At 43.9% G+C, this 25,766-nt stretch overlaps 1 protein-coding gene across 1 annotated transcript; it reads right to left on the reverse strand.

Moving 5' to 3' along the window:
- Nucleotides 1-242: 242 nt before the first annotated feature.
- On the reverse strand, nt 243-21,608 carry hsd11b2 (hydroxysteroid (11-beta) dehydrogenase 2). The gene is given in 6 exon segments (XM_038701253.1): nt 243-2,117; nt 2,120-2,251; nt 4,979-5,116; nt 6,899-7,084; nt 11,318-11,530; nt 21,062-21,608. Coding segments are annotated over 6 exon segments (1,224 nt in total). The 5' UTR covers nt 21,342-21,608; the 3' UTR covers nt 243-1,842.
- Between the last annotated feature and the right edge of the window lie 4,158 nt (nt 21,609-25,766).

Consider the following 25,766-nt stretch of genomic DNA (forward strand, 5'->3'; position numbering starts at 1 on the left):
ATTGATATGGGTCGTAGTGACGTTTTTCTGGGCAGGAAGTGGTGTATAACTGGACTGTACGTGGTCAAATCTGCCCCAAACTTCGCCTGTTTGATAAAGAGTCCCACGTGCCTAAATAGCGCCACCTACTGGCAGCAGGAAGTTACAGGTTAACCAGACCTCAGCGCTGGTTAGATAAGTCTTGAGACGTTGATGACAGTGAACATGTTTGACAACCAAACAGAAACACACAAACAGCAAAGTCTGAAAAAGTCAACTTTACTTCTATCAAAGAACCAAGTGATCATATTTTTGTTGTTTACATTTTTTTGCAAAATACAAAATTCACAGTTTAAGTGATGATAATAAAAGAAGAGACTCCATAAATAGTTTGATTCAAAAACAAAAAATGGGCAGAAATACAAACAGAATACTAACAATGTTGGAGGAGGTGAATCTGATGAGACACACACTGAACATGTGCAAATATATTCTCAAAATATTGGCTTTCTGACTTTTGTGCGTTTATGAGTTTTATCTGCACCACAACAAACAGACCCAGGTTGGATTCATCACAGCTGATAAAATGACTGCTACATGCTTCATTTCCTTTCATACACTGAATCCTCAAAACACAAGGTCACTAACATTCAAAGATCCTGAATATGCAGAGAAATTAGTTTTTCTGTTTCATTGGACACATTTAGAAAAATGTTTTCGTGGTTTATAATCAAACCAAACCAAAACAGAAGAAGTGGATGATCTGGTTTTATATGTAGAGGCTGTTACTTTACAGAAAACAAACAGAATCACGATTGGAAATATATTCTGTCAGAGATGTCTGGTGGCTGACGGACGGAGGCATCGCTACAGCAGCTCATTTCTCAGAGCGTTTCAAGGCTCCTGATTTTACATGACGCCGACCGGCTGTTTCATGACGCCTTGTAATCAAGAATCTACCTTTTCACAGCAGCTTTTATTTTTGCCATGAGATCTTTGTTGAGGTCTGAGTGACAGCATCAGTCAGTCAAGATGTCTGAGCTAAAAGCTACGCTAACACAGCTTTTAATATGGAGCCTTACACGTGGTCACTGCATCACCCAGCGTCCAGGTAGAAATATTTCAGGAGGTCTGACCAGGTGATCGACCCGGGCAGCTATACGAGAGCTACGTTTTCGCCCTCTCACGTCGTGTAAAAACTTTAATGTGACAGCAGCAGAGTCGACACCCGGAGTTCAAACCCTTTGAAATACGAGGTGGCGTGGCTCAGGAGGTAGAGCGGTCGTCTGGTAATTGGATGGTTCCTGGTTTGATCCCCCGGCTCCTGTTGAAGTATCCTTGAGCAAGACACTGAACCATTTGGCTGAATGGTGACTGATGATGTCACTGCGCCTCAACAAAATGAAGTTAGTAAGAAATGATTATAACAAGCTAAAAGGCTAGAGTGTAATTACATACACGGAAGAAGTTTCTGGATATTTGCTTTAAAAACGAGCTGCTGCAGTGTCCGACTGATCCTCCATCTCTTCTCTCTTCTGATTCTCTGTGTGATGAAGGCACATGAAGTCAGTGTGACTCTTGGAGTGGGTACAGCACAGCTGATCTCGCTGACGGAGGTGTTCTCTGATCAACCAGACCCCGCCCCCTGACCTCCAGCTGTGTCCTCGCTGCTCACGGGGTGGGGGTCACGAGGCCAGACGATGCCGAAACAAACAGAAACCATTTTGGTGCCTCTCTATGATCCCTTCAACAGTTTAAAACACCACATACAAAAGGACAGGAAACAGCTCTATGAGTGCGTTACAGAAGTGGTCCTCTATCTCTGCAGGGTCACACCAACAGGATGTTCCTACTGTCGCACAGCTACTTGAGTTTCTCCTCCTCCTCCTCGTTGTTGTTGTTGTTGTGGAGGCTGAGGTTCAGGTCGAAGCCCGACTGCCTCCTCAGAGCCAGCGGCATCAGCTTCTTCTTCACGAACAGTTTCTGGAGGAAGCGGTTGCTGACGCTGAAGGGGCAGTAGCTGTGGATGAAGTACATGAGGCCGACGCCGGGCCCCGCAAAGTAACGCGCCTGCGGCTGCGGCGACAGCAACGCCTGCACAATGGAGTCGACGACGGGGCTGAAGTCGGGGTTGGCCTGCGGGCGTAGCTCTGGAACAGCTCCTTGGTCTCGGTCACGTAGTCCTCGCCGTAGTCCTGGAGCAGCGCAGGAGACAGACTCTGCAGCAGCTGTTTGTGCTGCTGCTCCCAGTAGACGTGGTTACTGGACTGACCTGCAGAGACAACAGCTCAGGGTTACCACAGCAACAGCCACTTTTTACTGGTTAGACTGTGAAACCTTTATCATGGACTTCGTGTTAAGTTTGTTCAACATTTTCAGACTGCAGAACTCAGAAACATGAAAGTGAGTTTAAAGTGGAAACAGATAACTGTTTCAGACATACAAGTAAAGTACTGATTGCACCGTGAAATGGAAATAGAATAATGACATCATCTGCGTTTCGATTGGTTCCCTGTGGAGTGCTGCAGGAGATCGTGTTGGTCAAAGAACGGACAGGTCAGGAGGAACGAGTAGGCTACATATCTATTTTGTTAATTATGTGACATTTAACAAAGCATAACGCTATTACAGCGCAGTGATGTTGTGCTAAGTTATAGTTTTAACACAGCCGCACCGTAACTTTAGACCTGCTAGTGTTTACAGCTAACAGCTGATGAGAGTTGTTCTGGGTCCACTTCAGTTCTCTGACAGGGTTCTACTGGGAGCCGAATTACCTCAGAGGTCGTCTCCTCTCCAAAACAAAGGGACCCGGTCATTAAAACATTAAAACACAGCCACAGCAACGTTAGCGTTAGCCCTGTGGTGTGTTTACAGCTAACAGCTGATCCAGGTCCACCAGAGAACTCAACGTAACTTTTCCTTTTTATTTATCAACAGAGCCGTGCAGTGTTTGAGAGCGATGTGCTCATGTTTGTTTCTCTCTGTCAGCAGAATCCGGACCTGATGTGACCCATTCTGCATCCAGACCTGCCAAACTATGTTGGAGTTATTTTATGAACTTGGAGGTTTTATCCAGATTATTATTAAATTGGTTGAATTTTAATAAGAGTTTGTTTTATTCATATAGCGTGTCAAGCTTATTACTTCAATATATTCCCCGCAAATCTGATGTTAATATATAGATGTTCCTCATGGATAGGACATTAGGCTGCTGTATGAATGAGCACTTTAGAGATATATAGTAATTATTATATATACATATATATGGCTGGTCTGGTTTTATAAAGATTGTGAAAATGGAGTAGTTGTGATTGAATATTAACAACATATTTCTGTGGTTTTTACATGGTCTGAATTTGGTTGTGGCCCCATGGGGCTTTATAGAAAAATGAGAGAGAAAGATCAAGAGGTGAATTTGTGCATTATACTTTGTTAATTAAAGCAAACCAACCAGCCAGCTGTTTTTTACATCGCCCACTAGAGGGCTGCAGCACCGCAATAATCAGCCTAGTTCAAATGAACGAAATGACTCTTAAAAGATCATTTTAATGAACAAGGTTTGAAAATCCGGTCCCCTCCTCTCCAAGTCGCTGGGTTTTTGGTTAGATGGCTGAAATAAGGTCAGTATTTAACACAAGCCAAAAAGATTTTCATTTTCTGTTCTACGATATAAAAGATGTCAGTAAAGAAAATGAAAAACGTTAAATGAGACGACAGTCTAATTCAGCGTGTCTTTTCATCCAGCTGGACTTGGATGAAGACTCTTGAAGACGTTTCGGGAGAGACTTCTCTTTAAGTTTCTTTTTGGGGCCTTTATTTCAGAGAGGACAGAGACAGGAAATGTGTGTGGGGGGGGGGACAAAATGCAGCTAAAGGCCAATGGCTGGACTCGAACCCTCTTCAGGCTTCTTCAGGTCTGACTGGCTGGCAGGAAGGGTGGACCAGGATCTGTCTTAGAGTGTTCTTGGATTTAAGTAACACACACCAACTAATGTTCCCAGCAACAGTTTAATGGCTGGAGCAGACGAACACATGCTGAACATATCTGCTCTGAGCAGAGCTGAGCTGCTGACATATTTCCCCTCTCTCAGTGTTAAGTTTGAAGCAGCTGAGTTGATTTCACAGTCAGAGCAGGATGTCAGCGCAAAATCTGGATTAAGTTCACAAATCAGTGGGCCCGCAGCCAAACGGAGCTGCTCCAGAACCCAGCGAGTAACAGCAGGGTTCAGAGTTTAAATACAAACCTGTTCCTTCAGGATTAAAGTGAGAACAGTAGGATCAAGTGTGCCCAGATCACTGTTTACATCACGGCTGCTACGTGCGATCAGTCATCAGAGATTATCTTAATGCTTCGTTCGCCGGTGGTTTCTGCCTATGATGCTGATGTCTGTTTTATGTCTCAGGATGATTAACTAGTTAAATTGTGAAAGACTCCTGACCACAGAAACCGCAGCATGTTCTCAAACCTACAGAATAAAAACTGAAAGTTTGCTGTTGGCCAACAGTCTGGCTCCGTGTGACTCAGCCCTCTTCATCCTCCCGCCCTCTAACCACATCCATCCATCTGCAGTTTCAAAATCTAAAGTCAGCAATTTGTAGTTTGTGTGCGAGGACAGATGGTCTCTTCCACATGTGGGTCTCATCTCCTCAGCAGGAGGCCTGTCACCATGTTCGACATGGGGCCAAACCACACTACACAGGCCTGGAGGGCCAGCACCAGGAAGGGGAGTGAGGTGTACTCCTGACCAGTGACCATCTGATCAGCTGTTTCTACGTCTCACCTTCATCACAACCTTTTCAGGACTGTAGTTTATGTTTGTCTTGCGGAACAATAAAGATTGTAGTTCTTCCTCTCAGCTCCGTTTGGCCTCTGTGGATTTGTGTGTGGAATTAGCAGTAAAGGCTCTGCTGTTTGAGGGAGCACTCGGAAAATCAGAGCAGCGTGGTTGGACCAGCGTTGGAGCTGGAGGGTGGGGTGCAGGTGTGCAGGTGGTGTTACCTGTCTTGTATGAGGAGGGCAGGATGGTGGACACTCGGACCCCCCAGGGCTCCAGCTCGTGGCGCAGAGTGTTGATGAAGAGGTTGAGAGCTGCTTTAGACGCTCCGTACGCCGCCAGACAGGGAAACGGCTGGTCACCTGAAAAAACACAGGTAGAACATCGTCATGACATCACACACAGACTGACCAACACATTGGTGACATTGACATTGATGAGGCCATGTTGTAAAACTTGTGAATTTTCGGTTAATGGCTGGGCAGTGGCGTGGCGGCGAAGTGCCATGCTCTCCGTGACACAGGAAGTTGTTGTAACTTTACTGAACATGCTCAGAACTGCACCAAACTTGTGTTGTTTGATAAGAGTCACGCCCTGAACACATCTAAAAGCCAAAATTCACCCGTAGTCACAGTGCCACCTGCTGGCAACAGGAAGTGACATTTAACGAAGCAGCCCCCGTGGCATGTTTCACCTACATGTATGAAATTTCTGTGACACATGTATCATGTCTAGACGTACCAAAAAGCCTCTGGAGTGATGCTCTAAACCCAACAGGAAGTCAGCCATTTTAAATTTTATTGTCATTTTTAGATGATTTACACACTCCGTACTTTTACGAACTCCTCCTAGGGATTAAGTCCGACTGACTTCAGATTTGTGCTGTGCGGTCTAAAGCCATTGATGATTAAAAGTTGTACAAAAGGTGAGTTTTTGGGGAAAAAAGCATTAAAAAGCGACGCCAAGGTGTGTTTTAGAAAACAGCCCTGATTAATGAACCATTACCCACAACACATGTTCTTCTGTTTTGTCTCTTTGTTGTGTTTTATGCTGTAAATGTTACTGTTACTTTCTTAATTTTCATTCCAAGTCCATTTAAAATCATTAAGCACACGCCCAAACTCTCTGGCAGTCAGGTATTAGAGACTTGTTTAGTTATCTCTCTGGTGACTGCTGCCTTCGTCACTGCAAGAATCAGCAGGTAGAAGAGCAGCAGGATGTCCCAGACTGTTCCCGTATCTCAGCATCCCACCATCCATTTACAGCAGCGCTGGAATAGCTGGAGGCTGACTGTGGGCAACCACAACATGTACAAACCCATAGAGGAGGAGGAGGAGTCGCTTGCCTCTGATGACAGGTCGGGGGTTCAGATCAAAGTCAGACTGTATAAATTTGCGGTTTCCCTCTGGCAGTGAGATAAATGAGTCTTTGTTGGCCCTGTGGAGTTACAGGAACAGACTCACCTGGTCTGTCACATTATCAGCTTTAAATATCAGACGTGTGGATGTGAACGGGGAATAAATCAGTGTCAGTCCAACACTGTCGGGAAATACCCTGAAGATATCTTGCTCCTCAGGGGATGATCCCTGAAGAATCGTTCCTGTTCTATTACAGTGTTTCCCCCTCAGAGATGCAAGTGTTCCATTTTAAACTAAAGTTGAAACAAAGGAGATGCTAAAAGTAAAACTACAGCACATTTCGTTTACATTAATGATTTGTTTTTTTAAAAATAGTTAAATGTACTGGTCAGTTTATATATATGATAATATGGTTATTTGTTTCTTTGGGTACTGTTGGTTTGCCAGAGCTCCACACTCTTGAACTCTTTTTGGACATTGAGAGCGTTCCTCTTGACCCCATGTGGACCCCAATGTTGAAACTCTGCACACATTTCTGAAAATCTAACACGCCATGAAATCTGCTGAGCACATTATTCTTTAAAGGAGTTGGGGGGTGAATCAGGTCGTACTGGGTTGGATAAATAGTCGACAGAGAGAGGAGCAGCAGAACTGTTTGTTTATTTTGGCAGTTTGAAGGCAGCAGTCAGTTCATCTGTGGTTCACTTGTCCTGGAACATTCAATTAAGATTTATTACATCATCCCTGTGTGTGTGTGTGTGTGTGTGTGTGTGTGCGGACACACACCGGCCGGGCTGGAGATGGTGATGATGCGTCCTTTGGCCTGTCGCAGCAGAGGCAGGAAGCTCTTGGTGACGCTCAGCGTGCCGAAGAAGTTGACCTCCATGCAGCCGCGGAAGTTTGACATCAGCGACAGCTCGGCGTCTCCGAAGTTTACACACACGCCGGCGTTGTTCACCAAACCCCACAGACCTGCGCACACGCACACACACACACACACACACACACACATACACATACACAACAATGAGATGTTTATACAATGATCATCGACCTCGATGTCGCTGATCAGCAGTAAAATCAGAACAAAGCAGTTTCCAATCACATTCCCAAACAGGCAGCGTGGCGGTGACGCCATGCTCGCTCTATAAACAGGAGACGTGCATCTAAAGGGCAAATTATATAGAGGGGCTCTTCGCCCAAAGTGTGCCTATATAATGTGGTGCTACATACAGGTGCTGGTCATATAATTAGAATATCATCAAAAAGTTGATTTATTTCAGTAATTCCATTCAATCAGTGAATAATGTATACATTCATTCCACACAGACTGATATATTTCAAGTGTTCATTCTTTTTAATTTTGATGATTATAACTGACAACTAATGAAAACCCCAAAATCAGTATCTCAGAAAATTAGAATATTGTGAAAAGGTTCAATATTGAAGACACCTGGTGCCACACTCTAATCAGCTAATTAACTCAAAACACTTGCAAAGGCCTTTAAATGGTCTCTCAGTCTAGTTCTGTAGGCTACACAATCATGGGGAAGACTGCTGACTTGACAACTGTCCAAAAGACGACCATTGACACCTTGCACAAGGAGGGCAAGACACAAAAGGTCATTGCTAAAGAGGCTGGCTGTTCACAGAGCTCTGTGTCCAAGCACATTAATAGAGAGGCGAAGGGAAGGAAAAGATGTGGTAGAAAAAAGTGTACAAGCAATAGGGATAACCGCACCCTGGAGAGGATTGTGAAACAAAACCCATTCAAAAATGTGGGGGAGATTCACAAAGAGTACAAAGATACGCTACTCAGAAGCGTCTTGCCTGGGCTAAAGACAAAAAGGACTGGACTGCTGCTGAATGGTCTCTGAGTTATGTTCTCTGATGAAAGTAAATTTTGCACTTCCTTTGGAAATCAAAGTCCCAGATTCTGGAGGAAGAGAGGAGAGGCACAGAATCCACGTTGCTTGAAGTTCAGTGTAAAGTTTCCACAGTCAGTGATGGTTTGGGGTGCCATGTCATCTGCTGCTGTTGGTCCACTGTGTTTTCTGAGGTCCAAGGTCAACGCAGCCGTCTACCAGGAAGTTTTAGAGCACTTCATGCTTCCTGCTGCTGACCAACTTTATGGAGATGCAGGTTTCATTTTCCAACAGGACTTGGCACCTGCACACAGTGCCAAAGCTACCAGTACCTGGTTTAAGGACCATGGTATCCCTGTTCTTAATTGACCAGCAAACTGGCCTGACCTTAACCCTATAGAAAATCTATGGGGTATTGTTAAGAGGAAGATGCAATACGCCAGACCCAACAATGCAGAAGAGCTGAAGGCAACTATCAGAGCAACCTGGGCTCTCATAACACCTGAGCAGTGCCACTGACTGATGGACTCCATGCCACGCCGCATTGCTGCAGTAATTCAGGCAAAAGGAGCCCCAACTAAGTATTGAGTGCTGTACATGCTCATACTTTTCATGTTAATACTTTTCAGTTGGCCCTAAATCCTAATATTCTAATTTTCTGAGATACTGAATTTGGGATTTTCATTAGTTGTCAGTTTTAATCATCACATTTAATTGAAATAAATATTTGAAATATATGTAATATGTGTGTAATGAATGAATATAATATCCAAGTTTCATTTTTTGAATGGAATTACTGAAATAAATGAACTTTTTGATGATATTATACTCTGGTGTGAAGCCAAATGAACAGGATGTATGATTGGTTTCCTTGTTTATGTTTTGGACCTTCCTTCTTTATATGTTGTTTGAGAACCCTGGTGAAATGCATGGGTCTGACACTGTTATTGTTCGGTTCATTATACTTATTGTGTGTTTAAAAGACTCCTGCTGCACCAGCAAATCGTCCACAGGTGCTGTATTCTCCCAGCTCACATCACATTACACCGAGCTGCAGATATCATGGCTGAAAGAAATATTTCCTGCTCACATTAAAATCCTGCTTACGTGTTTACACATCAGTAATAATGATCTAATAGTATAATACATTATGATTACATTTACTTTTAAAAGTGCATTTTCCTGATTGTACTTGTAGCATAGTATCGGAAAACTTTTATTGAAGTACTGTTTTAAATTGTTAAATTACATCGGCACCATCCCAGTGTCCTGCAGTCCCCTCTGACTCTGTTTGTATGTCGATAAGACTGTTATCACAACTACGCACTGCCAACATACTCATACTTTCAAGTGTAAACAAGCCTCTCGCTCGCCCTTATCTGAGGCCACTAATGCAGAATCCCACACTTTGTTTTACAAGCTGCTGTGGGAGCTTTGTTTAGGTCTGAACTGTTCCAGAGGTGATGAAAGACAAGAACATCCAGGCTGACAGAGAGTCAGACACCTGAACGGCCCGCCCAGGTAACTTCCTGTCTGCAGTTTGGAGGTTCAATAGGATTACTGAAAAAACTCACACCTGCAACATAAAGTATCTACAGGAGAGTCTCAAGTACCAGTGTTTGCCCCGTTCGTCCTGATAAAAACAGATGTTGGTCTTTTATTTTGAAAAGGACAATAGGAGTAGGAGCCAAATGGGGAAAGGAGGAAGGGACACAGGCAGAATGTGATAGAACCACCTCCCCACCCCCCAACAGGCTGGTCAGGAACACCAAGCAGGGTTGGAGGAGGGGGACTGGAGAAAGGAGGAAGGGTCAAGTGGCCTGGAAGCTGAAAAATGGAGCCGGGAATCTCATGTTGACAGCCTGGGGGCTGGGCGGGCTGAAAAGGGGCGGAGCGGGATATCTGAGGTGAGCAGCCTAACTTCCGGTTTAGCTCTCTGCTAACTTGAATTGGGTAAAATGTTTATGCGTGGCTGTTTGGTTTTAATTCGGCCAGAGAAATCAGTGTAACTGATAGTATGGAGTGCCCCATTCTTCTTTTCTGTATCAATGTACAGGTTGTTTAAAGAACTGACAACAAGCCATGGTCATGTGTAGTGTGTACAGATGTATTGTGATGTATTGTGACACTTAAATATATATATCCACCGTGTTGCAGCAGCTGGATTGGCCGCTAGTAAAATTTAGTTCAAAGCACGGCGCACTTCCTTTCGGCTCAGAGGCATTGCCATCCCAGTTTTTAAGGTCCACGTCGCCCCGACGTGTAGTTCCATTTTTGAGGACATATATATCAGTCTACGGCGGATGGTACTGGGCCACGCTTAGGCTACGCTGTCGATTAGATGCAGAAGTATAAATAAGGCTTTAGGCGGGCAGCCTGGGGGCTGGGCAGGGTTAGTATATATACTATATTACAGCATATTACTGTTGTTGTACAGTGTATATTCAGTACATAAGATTTTTTTATGCTAGTTTTTTTTTATATTTTAGTTATTCCCCTTTAGTTATTGTAGATAATTTGGCCTTTTAATTGAACTTGTTTCTCACATTCATGTTTTATTATTTATGTGAAGTAGCTGCTGCAGTTCCCAAGCCCACTGGCAACAGGATGCATGTTAGCAACATCTCGACTGAGTCACACAGCAGCTGCAAATTCGCCGTGAAAAATCTGTGGAATACCAACAAATCTGCAGTTAAACACTTGTCAGCACCGAGGGCTCAGTTTCCACCAATCACAGCCTGCAGCAAGGAACACACACACACAGGAACACACACATTGGTCCAGAGAGAGTGCATGGGAGATTGTGTTAGTGACCTTTCCTTCCACTTCTTTTATTACATCCACCCGCCCACACACAAACACTCATGCACACGCTCTGTGTAACCTCAAACGACTCGTAGGTAAAGCGGTCTGAGCTGTCTAATTACACAGCTGGTGGGAGCTGCAGCTCTGAGCCAATCACATACCGGGAGACTCTCTGATTTCTGGTGTGAAACAGCGCTGAATCCCCTCAGATACCTAAATCAGTTCAAGCTGTCACTTTGACTCTAAATATTATAAACGCTCACTGAGGTGAACTCCCAGGCCGTGCACCACCGGCAGCACGCCAGCGCATTTAAAGACACAGTCCAAAGTTTAGTGGAGCTCTCAAATGCCTTTGTTGACATGCGGTCAGCAGATACACCTGTTATCTGGTGTATGTTAATGAATCAGTGTCATCTGAATGGGTTCCAGAGGGCAGATGCTGATATGAGATTAAATCAAATGAAATATTAATCCGGGATGAGAAGCTATCTAATTTATCCGAGTCAGAACGAGACGGTTTGACTTCAGTCTTTACCTTTCAGGCCCAGTTTGGCCTTGGTGTCCAGCAGCGCCTGTTGGACCTGCTGTGGCTGGGTGATGTCCACCTGGAGGAGGGTGAGGCGGGGGGAGCAGGTCCTCTGCAGCTCTCTGGCTCCGTCACCTGACAGGTCCAATACTGTGGCAAACACCTCGAAGCCCAGAGCATCCAGACGCTTCGCCGCTGCATTCCCGAAACCAGAGTCACATCCTGTGGGGACACAAGGCTGACTTATTATTACCTGTTGATGTCCAACAAACTGCTAGAGCTCCTCACAGGTGCAACATGAGGGAGTCAAAAGCTGCATCTATATCATGTTTGTGTACTTAAATAATATGCTATAATATGTTTTTACAGAGGGGCAGATGTGTCACTACAATCCAAATAAAAAACTCAATATTGTCAGTTTACAGCAGGCACACATTCAAGCAAGTACTGTACACAACAGAACCAACGAGTCACCAACCAACAACACAAAGACAAGCCAAGAAAAACAAACACTACTGACCTCAGCTACACCCGAGTACAGAGAGACCCAACCAGACTGGTACCGTACAGCCTACCAGTCTGGTTGTGTCAATTGTGTATTGATCTGAATGAGTTAAGTTTGGATTCTACCAGTAGAGAACCACAAAACTCCTGTCTCCAGTGTTTTTATTAATAACATACTGTAGTTCTGTAAATAGGCAATAAACACAGCGAGCTTCATAGGAGCATCTGGGAATAGTTTTCCCGATAATTAAAAAAAAAAAGTATTTTGTTCAAGTGTTACGCAAAATATGCATATAAGAATAACATAGTATTGGTGCCAACAAAGATAAACTCTGCCTTTATTTTTTTATTATTTTTTTTTTTACAGCCAATCAAACTGTGACAACAACCACAGAAAGAGAAATATTTTACACTAGATTATTGGTAAAGTTTACAGTGTAACAATGGGAGATTATTGTCTGAGTTTACTATATAATAAAATGTTTTAATATGCTGCAGCAGTCATGATCTGCTACACTACTGACAAACAGAATCAAAGGATCCATAAACCCTCCGCGAACATGAAGGAGCGAGAGCTTCCGACAGGGAAAGAGAAGCCATTGGATCAACGCGATGAAACTTAATGAGATCTGTGAGACTCAGATCACACAGATCAACGTTCACCTGCATCATCTGTGACATAACCCTCCTCTTCCTGCTGCAGGTCTTATCGGCTCATCGCCCCGCAGATGTTTGGATGTGTTGATAACAGATGGTTTGACAGCTGCAGTCAGTGCAGGTTTAGACACAGAGCTCAGTGCCCCGCTGCCTCTCAACCAGCACAAATGGAGACAATGAAATATATCTGGGTTGTAATTTATTGCCGCAAAATTACACTCGTCTGCAGAGGGCTGCACAGTAAAGTTCAAATTTGAAAAGGGCCGACGTCTGATGAGACAGAGTTTAAACTGCTGCACACAGAGAGCTGGAGGCAGTTCCTTGTTTTCAGTGTGCAGGTCTGGTGGAACACTAATCATTTATCATATTCACTGGCCTGTCTTGCTTTCTGAGGTCAGTCTGTAAACGGAGCGCCCTGCTTATAATTTCTATCCAGATCGAAATGGTCTAAAAAGATTTGTATCATCCATATCACATATCAGTAAGGCCGGTCGTGTGCTTTGAAGGTGCAACCTGTATTCAGACACCGTGTTGCCTGAACTTGTAGTAAGTGTTGCATGTATGCAAATTACCTCTCGTCCACAGAACGAATAGAACGATGGGACTGAACTGCACTTGTGCAGCTCTTTATACGTGTCACATAATGTCCCTCAGAGACAAGGACCTGTCACGTACCCTGCGGCTCCCCCAGTTTCCCAGAAGTCACAGCACCTACAACCCGATCCCAGGTGGTACTCGCTGTTCTGTGTGTTCTTTTGTGCGGTGGGTGTCTGAAAGAGCTCTGCTGGCAGGAGAGCGTGGAGGCGTTGGCACGCTGCTCCACTCCGTGTCCTTGGAGAATTTCCAGAGTCACGTCCCGAGAAGAAAAATAGAGTGAACGCTGGCTCCAGAAATAAATACCACCGCTCTACTCCACGTTACAGAAACACAAGTCTGCAGCCTGATTCACAACCACACACACACTCTCTCTCAGCTCGCCTCAGGTTTCACCCTGTCAGCTCTCTCACACTCAAAACTGAAACAAGTCAGTGGAGCAGAATTTCAAATCTTTAACAGAAAAGGTTCCTCGAGAGTAACTCGACCGAGACGCCTCTCTGTGTCACTGTTTCTTACAGTCCTCCCACGATTATCGTATATTTTATATCTGCAGATACAACACAGTGTTGATTAAAAACTAAATGTTGTGTATGTACAGGAACAGCCTGTGTCTGTATGTGGAGATATCTTCTTATCTCTGTGTGTCATCCTGTAAATTCAAACTCTGGTATGTGTCAGCAGTGAAGCGTCAGGAGATAAGCTGAGTTTGTTGTTTCCAGCAGTGTGTGTTTGACATCTGAGTTCTGACAAGAAGGAGTTCTGAAGCAGATTGCAGTGTTTTTGTTATGGTGCACCTTTGCAGATGAACAGTGGAGAAGGCATGCTGTTACAGACCACACACTGTTCCACATTCTTCACCCTGTCCACCCCTGACCTCTCACAGCAGGCCTCCACATTTGCTCTGAGGAGTGGATTTGAGTTTCAGAGAGACTGACAGAGATGAAGTCTGATCAATGCTAACTCCCTCGGCTGTCCTTATAGGGGCCTGACAGCCGGGGCCTCCTCTCTGAAACACAAGCCCAGAGGAACAGCCCCAGTGTAAACAGAATGTTAAAGCAGGAGATCCGTCTCCGTGAAGCCGACAGTTTGGGGTTGCAGCTGAACATGTGGCCGCGTTATCGGCTCTGTGGAGGAGCGGCGTTACGTAACGGGGCCGGGGATCCGGGGGGTCCCTCAGTTGAAGAAAGAAACGTGGATCTGTGCAGAGACAGTCGAGCGGCAAGAGATGAACTAGGTCAAATCACACATCTGTCTCTGGGCGGAGGCCTCAACATCTGCACACAGCAGCTCCGCCTTCACAGGCAGAGACTCAGCTATCATAGGTTTTACAGGCACCAGAGCTCGGGGCCCGACGGGGCCGCTGAATTTAATTTTGAAATATGTCAAATTGGTGACCTGATGCAGTCTGTGCTGAGGAGGGCAGAGCTTCATTTTGATTCGTCGACAAGGTTGGAAAAGACTGCAGTGAACAAATGAACGATCTCCAACAGATGCACGTCGAGCTGAAGGTCATCACGCCTGGAAGGAAATCTAAAGAAAACACAAACAAGAGGAAGATCTGATCTGGCATCAAGCTGAGAGTGATTTTACATTACCAGCAGCTGTGACTGCCAAGAACAGAAAAAGATCATTCAAGAGTTCGACGTGATAGAACCTCTTAAATTAACAGAGAACACATCAAGATTGTGTGACAGTACATCAGTCTGATTTAGAGTTTTTGACTGATTCTTTACCTGCCAAAAAACTCCCTCCGATAATAAACAAGAACGTCTGATCCGGAGATCTACAGAGAACATGTGAGAGCAGCTGGCTCCGAGCAGGTCCATGTTAAAAGTTTAACACAACAGACGGGAGAACGTTTCTCCCTGTTTGAGGGGTTCTGCACGTGAGACGTCACTCACTGTTCTAGGGAGGTGGGAGGAGAGACATGTGCTGTCTTATTATCCAGCAGTGAAGTACACCTGGAATTCATTCCAACAACATCACATTTAATCTTACTGCTGTCAGGGCAGAACGTAATCAATTACACAGGAACCCTCTGAGGAATGTGAGTGGTTCAGACAGAGTTTAGAGTGTTCTACCTCTGTTCTACCTCAGAGTGCCTCTTCACAGTGTTGTAACGCAGTGTTCCACCTCACCCCACCATGCATAGAGTTCCTCTTCACTGTGTTCCAATTCAGTGTTCTAAGGTTTCTGCTTCACAGTATTCCACCTCATAATGTTCTGCATCACAACGTTCCACCTCAGGGTTCTACTTCGCAGTGTTCTACCTCACAGTGTACTACTTCACAGTGTTCACCTTCACGGTGTTCTATTTCTCAGTGTTCCACCTCACAATGTTCCACCTCAGTGTTCTATTTCACAGTGTTGTACTTCACAGTGTTCTACCTCACAGTGTACTACTTCACCGTGTTCTACTTCGCAGTGTTCTACTTCACGGTGTTCTATTTCACAGTGTTGTACTTCACAGTGTTCTCCTTCACTGTGTTGTACTTCACAGTGTTCTACCTCACAGTGTACTACTTCACCGTGTTCTACTTCGCAGTGTTCACCTTCACGGTGTTCTATTTTCTCAGTGTTCCACCTCACAATGTTCCACCTCAGTGTTATACTTCACAGTGTTCTACTTCACAATGTTCTATTTCACTGTGTTCTACTTCGCAGTGTTCTACTTCACGGTGTTCTATTTCTCAGTGTTTAACCTCACAATGTTCCACCTCAGTGTTATACTTCACAATGTTCTATTTCACAGTGTTCTATTTCAGTGTTCTACCTCACAGTGTTCTACTTCACAATGTTCTACTTCACAGTGCTCTATTTCACAATGTTCCACCTCACAATGTTCCACCTCACAATGTTCTGCATCACAATGTTCCACCTCAGTGGTTTACCTCTTCTTACTAACAGTGTTCCTTCAGGGATCTTTCATGAAATTCTCTTTGCCATTGGCGATGTTCTCTTGGTCATCTAGCAGGTGTGATTAACCGGATTAAGGGCACTTGAGTTTCTAGAGCATTAATGAAGTTCCAAGGATCTTTAGAAAGTTTCCACAGGCCCTTGTGTGGGAGTTCTATCTTCAGGTACTGCAACACTCAGAAGATGGTAAACGACAGCGTAGCAATGACTCAGTCCGTCGTGGACATGTTTCAGTGGAAAATTTGGGTTCATGAGGTGTGAAACTAAAGGGTTCTAAATGGTCCTGGTGTTGTTCTGCTGCAACCATGCTCTCTGTGTTGCCACAGTTCTTCACTGTTTCATCGCACTCTGGTAACAAACTGTCACGTGACAGGAAGTGGAACAAAGAGTCAAACCTAAAAATAGCTAATGATGAGAACCCTTCAGTAAACACTGTACGGATCTCTTACATAACCCACTCTGATGGTGCTGTCAGGGGAGAACGAGTGATTCAGATAAAATCAGCTCTCCATCAGTGACACAGTAAACTCATCACAACTGATTGGCTCTGTATTTACACAGCGCTGAGTTATAAAGGAACTGAGAGGAGGAGGAGGAAGGACGTAGAAAGAAATAAAGAAGAGTAATCTCTCCTTCAGCAGATAACACATCAAGTAGGGGAAAACCAGCCCTTTGAGGGCCACGCCCTCCTCATCTCCTGCCTTTCCCACCATTTTCAATTCTTTCCCAGAATGTTTTTGGACTGAAACATCTCAGCAGCTGATGGACGTGTTGTGGTTCCGACGTTCACGTGACTGTCTCAGCTCCATCAGACTTTTATGGATGATGTGACGTTCCCTTCCTGCAGAGTAAAAAACAAGCTGTACTGCTGCTGCTGTACTGTATTGCGTGTTGTATTTTCATTTGCTAAGCTCTGCCATGACGTATAAACCTGACTCAAAGCTCGACACCTGACCAGAACACCAGACCTGTAGAGCGCCTCAGCAGCTTGAGAAATTGGTCTGACATTTAAAAACAAAAGGATCTGATGTCATTGTCACACATGTGATGGATCCATCTGCTCATCATCATCTTTCATCAGCATCCAGGCATCGAGCACCGGTGGTTTGGACCTGTTTTCTGCACAGAGCCCCTCCCCTCCCTGACTAAGAGAAGTTTCCTCAACGTGCCGGCAGGACGCCAGCGTGCAGCGCTGCCCGGTCAGCGAGCCCTGTGACTTCAACTCTCATCCGTCGAGGAATGTGCTTCTGTAGAATTCAGTTCAATTAGCTTTCTAAGAGGTTTATTGGGGCCTTTTTTTCCACCCTCCGCTCTTATTGCCAGAGCGAGCCCGCGCTGACCCTTACCGGTTTTCAGCAGAGCCAATTAAGAACGAGCTATTGATTGAGACCTCGGCGCTGGACCAGTTTTAAATCTCCTCTTAGATATCGCCAGTTTTACTGCACTGACGCTCGCTGGACCACGAGGGCAGGACGGCTTCCAGAAAGTCATCAGACCTGCGTTTTTCTGTAATTCCTCCAGAGCTGAAACATGAATTCATAAGAAGCAGTCTATCGTGGTTGGATGTAGAACTGTTGCGCGACTCCTCAGTCTCTGGTGTTTGTGGCTTTGTGCAAAGATGTTCGGCTGCATCCAGTAAAGGCCATGTGGAGAGAGGTTTGGACAGGGTCATGTGCGAGTCTCAGGGATTTTGAACCGTGTTGCCATAACACCAGACGACCTCCTGAAGCTCCCCGGCTCTGCCAATAGACAGCTTAGTCTACAGTATATGTTGATCTGATTTGGGATTACCTGGGTAGGCTGACGTTTATGACCAGAAATCAAGAGGAGTACTGAACCTTGTTCTGGGGTTATAGCCCAGGAGCTGAATGTGGGAACCGGAGACATGCTTTATTTTAAGAGATATGTAATTTGGTACCAGTGAGTAAGATTTACTTCCAATAAATTGATAACCAGGAGGTTAGTGGTCTCGGTTAGTGGTCAGAGAAAGCATACAATTCATTACATATAATAAAGCTGAAAGATAGATAAAGGGTCACTTTGGTATGTCAGTGGAGTCGATTTGTTGACTACATGAGATTAATTGTCAACAATTTTGACGATGAAGTTACTTTTCAGGCAAAAATTACCAAACTTCACAGGTTCCCCGTTAATATGATCTGGTCTCTTATGTAAACAGAACATCTTTGTGTTCTGGAGTGTTGGTTGCACAAAACAAGACATTTAATGACGTCACCTCGAGAAGATCTTTGGGGGAAGAATTAATTAATAATAACACGATTCGTCAGTTGCAGCTCTAAAATACAGAGAACCAATCTAAAATGCTAATGAATGAATTTACTGGGGTTTAGCTGTTTTGATAAAATTCATATGTTCCCCATCATTAGAACCAAATTATAATGTAATTCTTTCTAGAACTCTTGAAATGATTCTGATATTACGTGTCTGTAAAATAAAGGCTTGCTGGAAGGTGTTTCCTTCAGTTAAAGTTGACTGATAGGATGTTAAGTTACAAAACAAAATGACAAAGGAAGACTGCAGAGGCTTCTTTATAAAGTTAGACTGAACAGCACAGAGTCACTCATGTTGTGTTAAAGGACAGTTAAAATGCTCTGAGATAGAATTTAACGTTGAATATCGAAATGGAAACTCTGCATTGTTTTTTTTTTTCACTCCTCTATTGTTAGTTGGACAGTCTGTTTTTCCAACGTGGCCCCTGGGGGCTCACAGCTCCTGGACACCTATGTAATCAGCAGCTAGTAAACACAGTATGGCGGGGGTGAAGTTCAGCTCGAGCCTCTGGAAAGGCTCCCGTCTGTCCTGCCCTTAGGTCTTTTTTCTGGTTTTTATTGTGTGAACAGCTCAGTGATGTCCGGCTGATATTTGTGTAACCTAAATTTATTTCTTGTGGATCAAACGAGCACTCCTTCCTGCGGAGGGGGGCTGACTGGTGGAGATGTGGACCACACCTTTGTTCAAAGTCTAGCTGGAGAAGGTTTAAGAAGCAGAGCAGACAAAAACAAGCTGAAGACTAACCACAGAACGGACATTTTACTTTGTTAACGTGATAATAGTGTTCGTATTTTATTGACTTGTTCAGCAGCAATTTTATGGGTGGGGAGTGTGTGTGTGTGTGTGTGTGTGTGGGGGGGGGGGGGGGGGAGTTCTGAGTCGAGCACGCTGACAGGAGGTGGAACTGGATTTCATTCTCTCTTTCTAGGGTTAGTGTAGGTGTGTCATGTTTTACAGTGAAACTAAATTCTATGAATGTGTACGTTTTTTGTATCATGACAGCAGCAGAAATTAGAGTATTTCAATAAATCCCACAAAATAATTAACACTGAACTGCAGCAGTGAGTCTCCGCAGGCAGTCAGGAATATTAACCAGACCTATACTAATGACCTATACTTTTCCCCGTTGACCAATAACAAGCCGTCCTGCAGACCCAAGCTCTGATTGGACGGAGAGCCAAAGAGTCAAAAGCTTTTCAGAGCTGAAGAGAAACATCTTCAGGTAAAGTCCAGCTGTGACCTGGATGACTGAGACCTTCACTTGAAGCTCCTGAAAACTTTTGCAGAGAACACTTCCGCTGATAACACCTCGAACCTCTGACAAGCACTTCCTGTGCTCTTCTTCTTCTGTCTCCCTACAGTTCTCTTGTATTGATTGCATTATTTGTTCACTCTTACTTCTTCCTCCAGGTATTTGGCCCACTGATGCTGTACACGCTAACAGCTCTTACTAGCATCTATTATGCTTGTAGATCTCTTACTTTACTGATGCTTGTGTGTTGTTCTTCAAACGTCAGTCACTTTGGATAAAAGCATCTGCCACATGAGGAAATGTAAGGGGAAATGTGGAGGTGAAACATCTAGAGTTCACAAAAAATGATTTAGTAAACAGCTTCTCAGATGTAAAGATTTGTAAAAGACATTTTTCACTCCGCAACATTTTATAGACCAAACCATGAGTTATAAAGATTCAGATCCTCTGATGATGAAAACTGACCAACCTCCATGAAACCGTGATCTTACACCGTTTAATTTAGCAAAGCATCTGTCCGTCACCACGGTGACGGCTGTTCTCTACTGCTCAGGTGACCTGAGGACTAGTTTGGAAAGGTTTCCACGGCAAATCTCTTTCTGTGCAGATTACACAGAGTGTGATTAATCTGCAGATCTGATTATCTTGTTAGCTACCACACAAAGAGCCCAGAACCAGCTGGCCGTTAACACACACACAAACACACACACACACAGATCCATAAACTAATCAGACCTCATTTTCACGGCGCTCTGATAACAGAGGCTGGGACAAAAACACTCGTAACCTGTGAACACACTGACTTTTATTGTGAAGGGGAATCCCAACCCCCTTGACACACACACACAAACACACACACACACACAAACACACACACACACACACACACACACACACACACTCAGTCAGAGGTCTTTAAAACACACAGCGACAGCGAACATTTACACACAAAAGATTACGAAAGTTTTCCGTTTAACCTCTCACTGCCTGGTTTCCCCCCAGAGTCTCTCCTTCAAGTTAAACTTACATTTACAAACTGTTACAAAAGTTCCACTGCTGCAATGATGTTTCATTTCAACATTTAAAAACAGGCGCGGGAAGTTTTGATAAAACAACGAGAGGTTTTGTTCTAATTTGAGGGAAAATGTTGCTCATGTAAAATAAGTTAATAAGTTTTTAAAAATGTGTTTTGTCAAAATGTGATGAGGAAGCTTTCAGCCTTTCCTCCAAAACTAACTTTATTTTCAAGAAAGATTTTTATAATAAAGCCCAAAGTGTAAACTGGTTTTCATGCTTTCAGACGAGCAGAAGGTTTTAAAGTTCCTGCACGAGTTAAATCTATTTTCCAGACTCTTAAAGTCATGAAGCCAAATCTAACAAACAGCTGAAACTTTTCCCAGAAAGTTCATGTTTTTTGCACCAACAACTCCTACAAAGCACCGTCTTACTTCCATTCAAGGATGCGTGGAATCAACTCTACATCCTAAATTAACCAGCCACACACACCTGAGAGAGTGGGAGGAGCCTCCTCTTACCTGTGATCAAGACGGCCTTGCCGTGGGCCGGCAGGGCAGCGGGCGGCGGCGCCCTGGCAGCAGAGTAGAAGCAGCAGGTGAGGCCGAGCAGCACCAGCAGCAGCACGGCCGGCAGGCAGAACGCCCACAGCCGCTCCACCAGCACGGTGGCCCCCAGCCAGGCCACCAGCGGGGGGGCGGCGCTCAGGTGGGATGCCAATATCTTCTTCATAGCTCCAACAATGAACACGGTCAGAACACCCAGGTAAATCCAGAAGGGAAGAGTGTAGTCGTCCATCATTAGAGGAGAGTGAGAGGAGACTCCTGATTCACCTGTCTGTTTCTTTACTTTCAGATTTACCCGTCTGTCTGTTTTCTGTCTTATTTACCTGTCTGTCTCTTTTCTGTCTCATTTACCTGTCTGTCTGCATGAAGTTAAAAGAGAAGGAGAAGAAGAATAAATCTGCTTCGGTGCGATCTCCCCTCGGTCAGTGTGTATGTCTCTCTACCGCTCTCCCTCTCTGCTCTTCACACTCGGTGTGTGTCGGTGGAGTAGCTGCAGAGCTCGTCCCTCTCTCTCCCTCCGTCTCTCTGAATATATAGGAGAGCTGCAGGAGGAGGGGCCACAGCCTGCAGCCCTGCATCTAATCTGCAGCCCACACACACAAAGTAACACACACACACACACTAACACACACCCAGGGAGTAACACACACACACACACACACACACACACACACACACACCCAGGGAGTAACAAACACACACACACACACACACACACAGAGTAACACACACACACACACTAACACACACCCAGGGAGTAACACACACACACACACACACACACACACACACACACGGAGTAACAAACACACACTCACACACACAGGGAGTAACAAACAAACACACACACACACACACAGAGTAACACACACACACACACACTAACACACACCCAGGGAGTAACACACACACACACACACACACACACACACACGGAGTAACAAACACACACTCACACACACAGGGAGTAACAAACAAACACACACACACACACACACAGGGAGTAACAAACAAACACACACACACACACACACACACACAGAGAAACACACACACACACACACACACACACAGGGTGTAACACACACAGTAACACACACACACACAGGAAGTAACACACACAGTAACACATACACACACACACACACAGGGAGTAACACACACACACACACACACACACACACACACAGGGAGTAACACACACAGTAACACATACACACACACACACACACACACACACACACACACACACACACACACACAGGGAGTAACACGCACAGTAAAACATACATACACACACAGAGTCACACACACACAGGGAGTAACACACACACACACACACACACACACACACACAGGGAGTAACACACACAGTAACACACACACACACACACACACACACACACACACACACACACACACACACACAGGGAGTAACACGCACAGTAAAACATACATACACACACAGAGTCACACACACACAGGGAGTAACACACACACACACACACACACACAGACACACAGGGAGTAACACACACAGTAACACATACATACACACACAGAGTCACACACACACACACACACAGGGAGTAACACACACAGTAACACACACACACACACACACACACACACACACAGGAAGTAACACACACAGTAACAAACACACACACAGGAAGTAACACACACAGTAACACATACATACACACACAGAGTCACACACACACACACACACAGGGAGTAACACACACAGTAACAAACACACACACAGGGAGTAACACACACAGTAACACACACACACACACACACACACACAGGGAGTAACACACACAGTAACATATACATACACACACAGAGTCACACACACACACACACAGGGAGTAACACACACAGTAACATATACATACACACACAGAGTCACACACACAGGGAGTAACACACACAGTAACATATACATACACACACAGAGTCACACACACACAGGGAGTAACACACACAGTAACATATACATACACACACAGAGTCACACACACACAGGGAGTAACACACACAGTAACACACACATACACACACAGAGTCTCTCTCTCACACACACACACAGGGAGTAACACACACAGTAACACACACACACACACACACACACACAGTAACACACACACACACACAGTAACACACACACACACACACACACACACAGGGAGTAACACACACAGTAACACATACACACACACAGTAACACACACAGTAACACACACAGTAACACACACACACACACACAGGGAGTAACACACACAGTAACACACACAGTAACACATACACACACACAGTAACACACACAGTAACACACACACACACACACACACACTCACACAGTAACACATACACACACGCATATGGGTTTACATGGTTTAGCTGGACATTTTCTTCAAACCCGCCTGGTGGTGGTTTAGATGGGCTTCCCTTTCCTGAGGTCCTACAGCTATGGGAGTTAGGTTAAAACACTCCAAAAACAATTCAGCTCAGTTTAGATGTCATACATTCCCATCACAGCATCATACACCCTCATACACATCAACTTAACTCAGTGGTGGTTTATGGAGACAGTTCTGCTTTTGACAAATATGTGACTTATAAGGACCAAAGAACATTATGGGGTCTTTATGATGTCACTCCTCATTAACATAAATACACATTAAGCTGACTGCACACAGCATTAAGTGGAACAGTCATTTTATTTATTATTTTATCATTTATTTATTGTATAAAGATGAAATATCACCATTCTGTTAGGAGGGGACACTGACTATCAGCCAGGCAACAGCTTGTCACACAACAGAACAAGAGCCATAACTGTCTTTAACCCACATTATCTTTCTTGCTAAAGTCTAGTCTTATTACGCAAGTTACAAAAACCCATGTTGGAAACAGATGGATTTGTAAAACAAATGAAGGTATCAGCACAACCAGAACACTCACACAAAAACGATGCAGCTTTTGGAACTGATCCTGACTGATGTCTACTCTTCATTCTTTCAAAACTTTAGACAGTATTTTGATGTCAGGAATATGATTTATCTTAGTGACAGTTTAGGTTTTTTCAGCAAGATAGAGATTTTTTACTGACTTTACTGCTATCGAACATTGCAGATTTTCCTTATATTGTTCAGGCCTGACTGTCGCAGGTCAGTTGGCCCTCTTTCACAACCATCCTTCCATCACTGCCAATGCCACTAGAAACTGAAACGAATTCATTTTAACCAACACACCAGAAAAAGGGCCAGAGAATGCACTTACGTAGGATCAAGCGAGAGGAGACATTCATTTTTCATTTGGTATTTATATTATGTAATTCTGTGTCATTTATTATCAGTAACAAGCAAGGTGAATCATATAAATTTGTCCAATGTGAGTTGAGCAGACTCATACATCTGTTGTTTAAAAGGAATTTAATGACTATCACTAAAGGTGTGTGGGTGTGATGGAGGAAACATGCAGATATGATGGGAACACAAACAGAAAACAGTAAGAAAGTTCAACAAAGTGAGTTACTTCTTGTTTTATGATCCAACAGAGCAGATGTTTTCATGCAGAGAAATCTATGCTTGCTTAATAATAAAAACAGATTGCTGTATTCACAACTTTATTAATCAGTCGTATATGAATGAAACGTGTATTTCACACAAACATGAAGTTTTAGTATTGATACACAACACTGTTTAACTAAACACAACAAACTCAACCCAGCATGTCACATATTGTCCCTCCACAGGTTACTCAAGGAAACTGTCTGCTTCTGAAAGAACGTGAAGCTGATTTCTGAAAATACAGAACTATAGTAGTTCTTCTTTACTCTTGTCAATACCTGTACTTTTCCTTAAGTCAAAGAAACTTTTTTTCAGCATTTCTATGACTGCCTTTTTGCAGATATTCCTCTGTTTCTGACAAAGTCACAAATATTTTGCACAGTTCTTTGTGCTAGAACAGACCCTTCTGCCAGCTTGCACTGTTTGCACTCAATTTTGGTGGCCAGCATTCCTTTTTTTATCTGATCTCTGAAATGCCGCATAACTGCTGCAACCTCAACCTTTGACCACGCTTTTTTTGGGCATTCTTCTGGACCCATGTTGTTGACCAGCAACTTTTCCAGAAACATACAAAGTAGAAAAAATTATTACACAAAACGAAAATAAAATGTGGAGACATCAAAACTGTTATTCAATTCAACAAAATCCACTTTACTGGTCGCTGATGAAAATTCTTGAAAACTCGCTTGAAGTTTTTAACTGATGTAATTTTACCAATTAGACTACTAGAGTGTCCACACTTTGTATTACAGTAGTCAGAATTTTTGGCTCTGTACTCACAACACACTGGCTTTGGAATTAAATAAAAGACTATGTGGTTTATGGACCGACTGAAATTGTATTGCATTTAAATCCAAATTTGATAAACGGTGTAGGAAATGGGCATGAAAGTTTATAACATGAACAATACTACTGTTCACCTGGTGATATTCAAGATGGATTATTAGACTGCAAAGACTACACCCACGTCTGCATCCCCAGACATGGAGAGAACTCTGTTGTGAAGTTTGTGGACGACATCACCATCATCAGCTGAACGATGAGACTTCATATTGGGAGGAAATTGATAAATTGATTGT

This window comes from Micropterus salmoides, unplaced genomic scaffold (assembly GCF_014851395.1).
Source record: "Micropterus salmoides isolate LMB-PRFRI ecotype aquatic unplaced genomic scaffold, ASM1485139v1 Ms_hic_scaffold_6, whole genome shotgun sequence".
Lineage (NCBI taxonomy): Eukaryota > Metazoa > Chordata > Actinopteri > Centrarchiformes > Centrarchidae > Micropterus > Micropterus salmoides.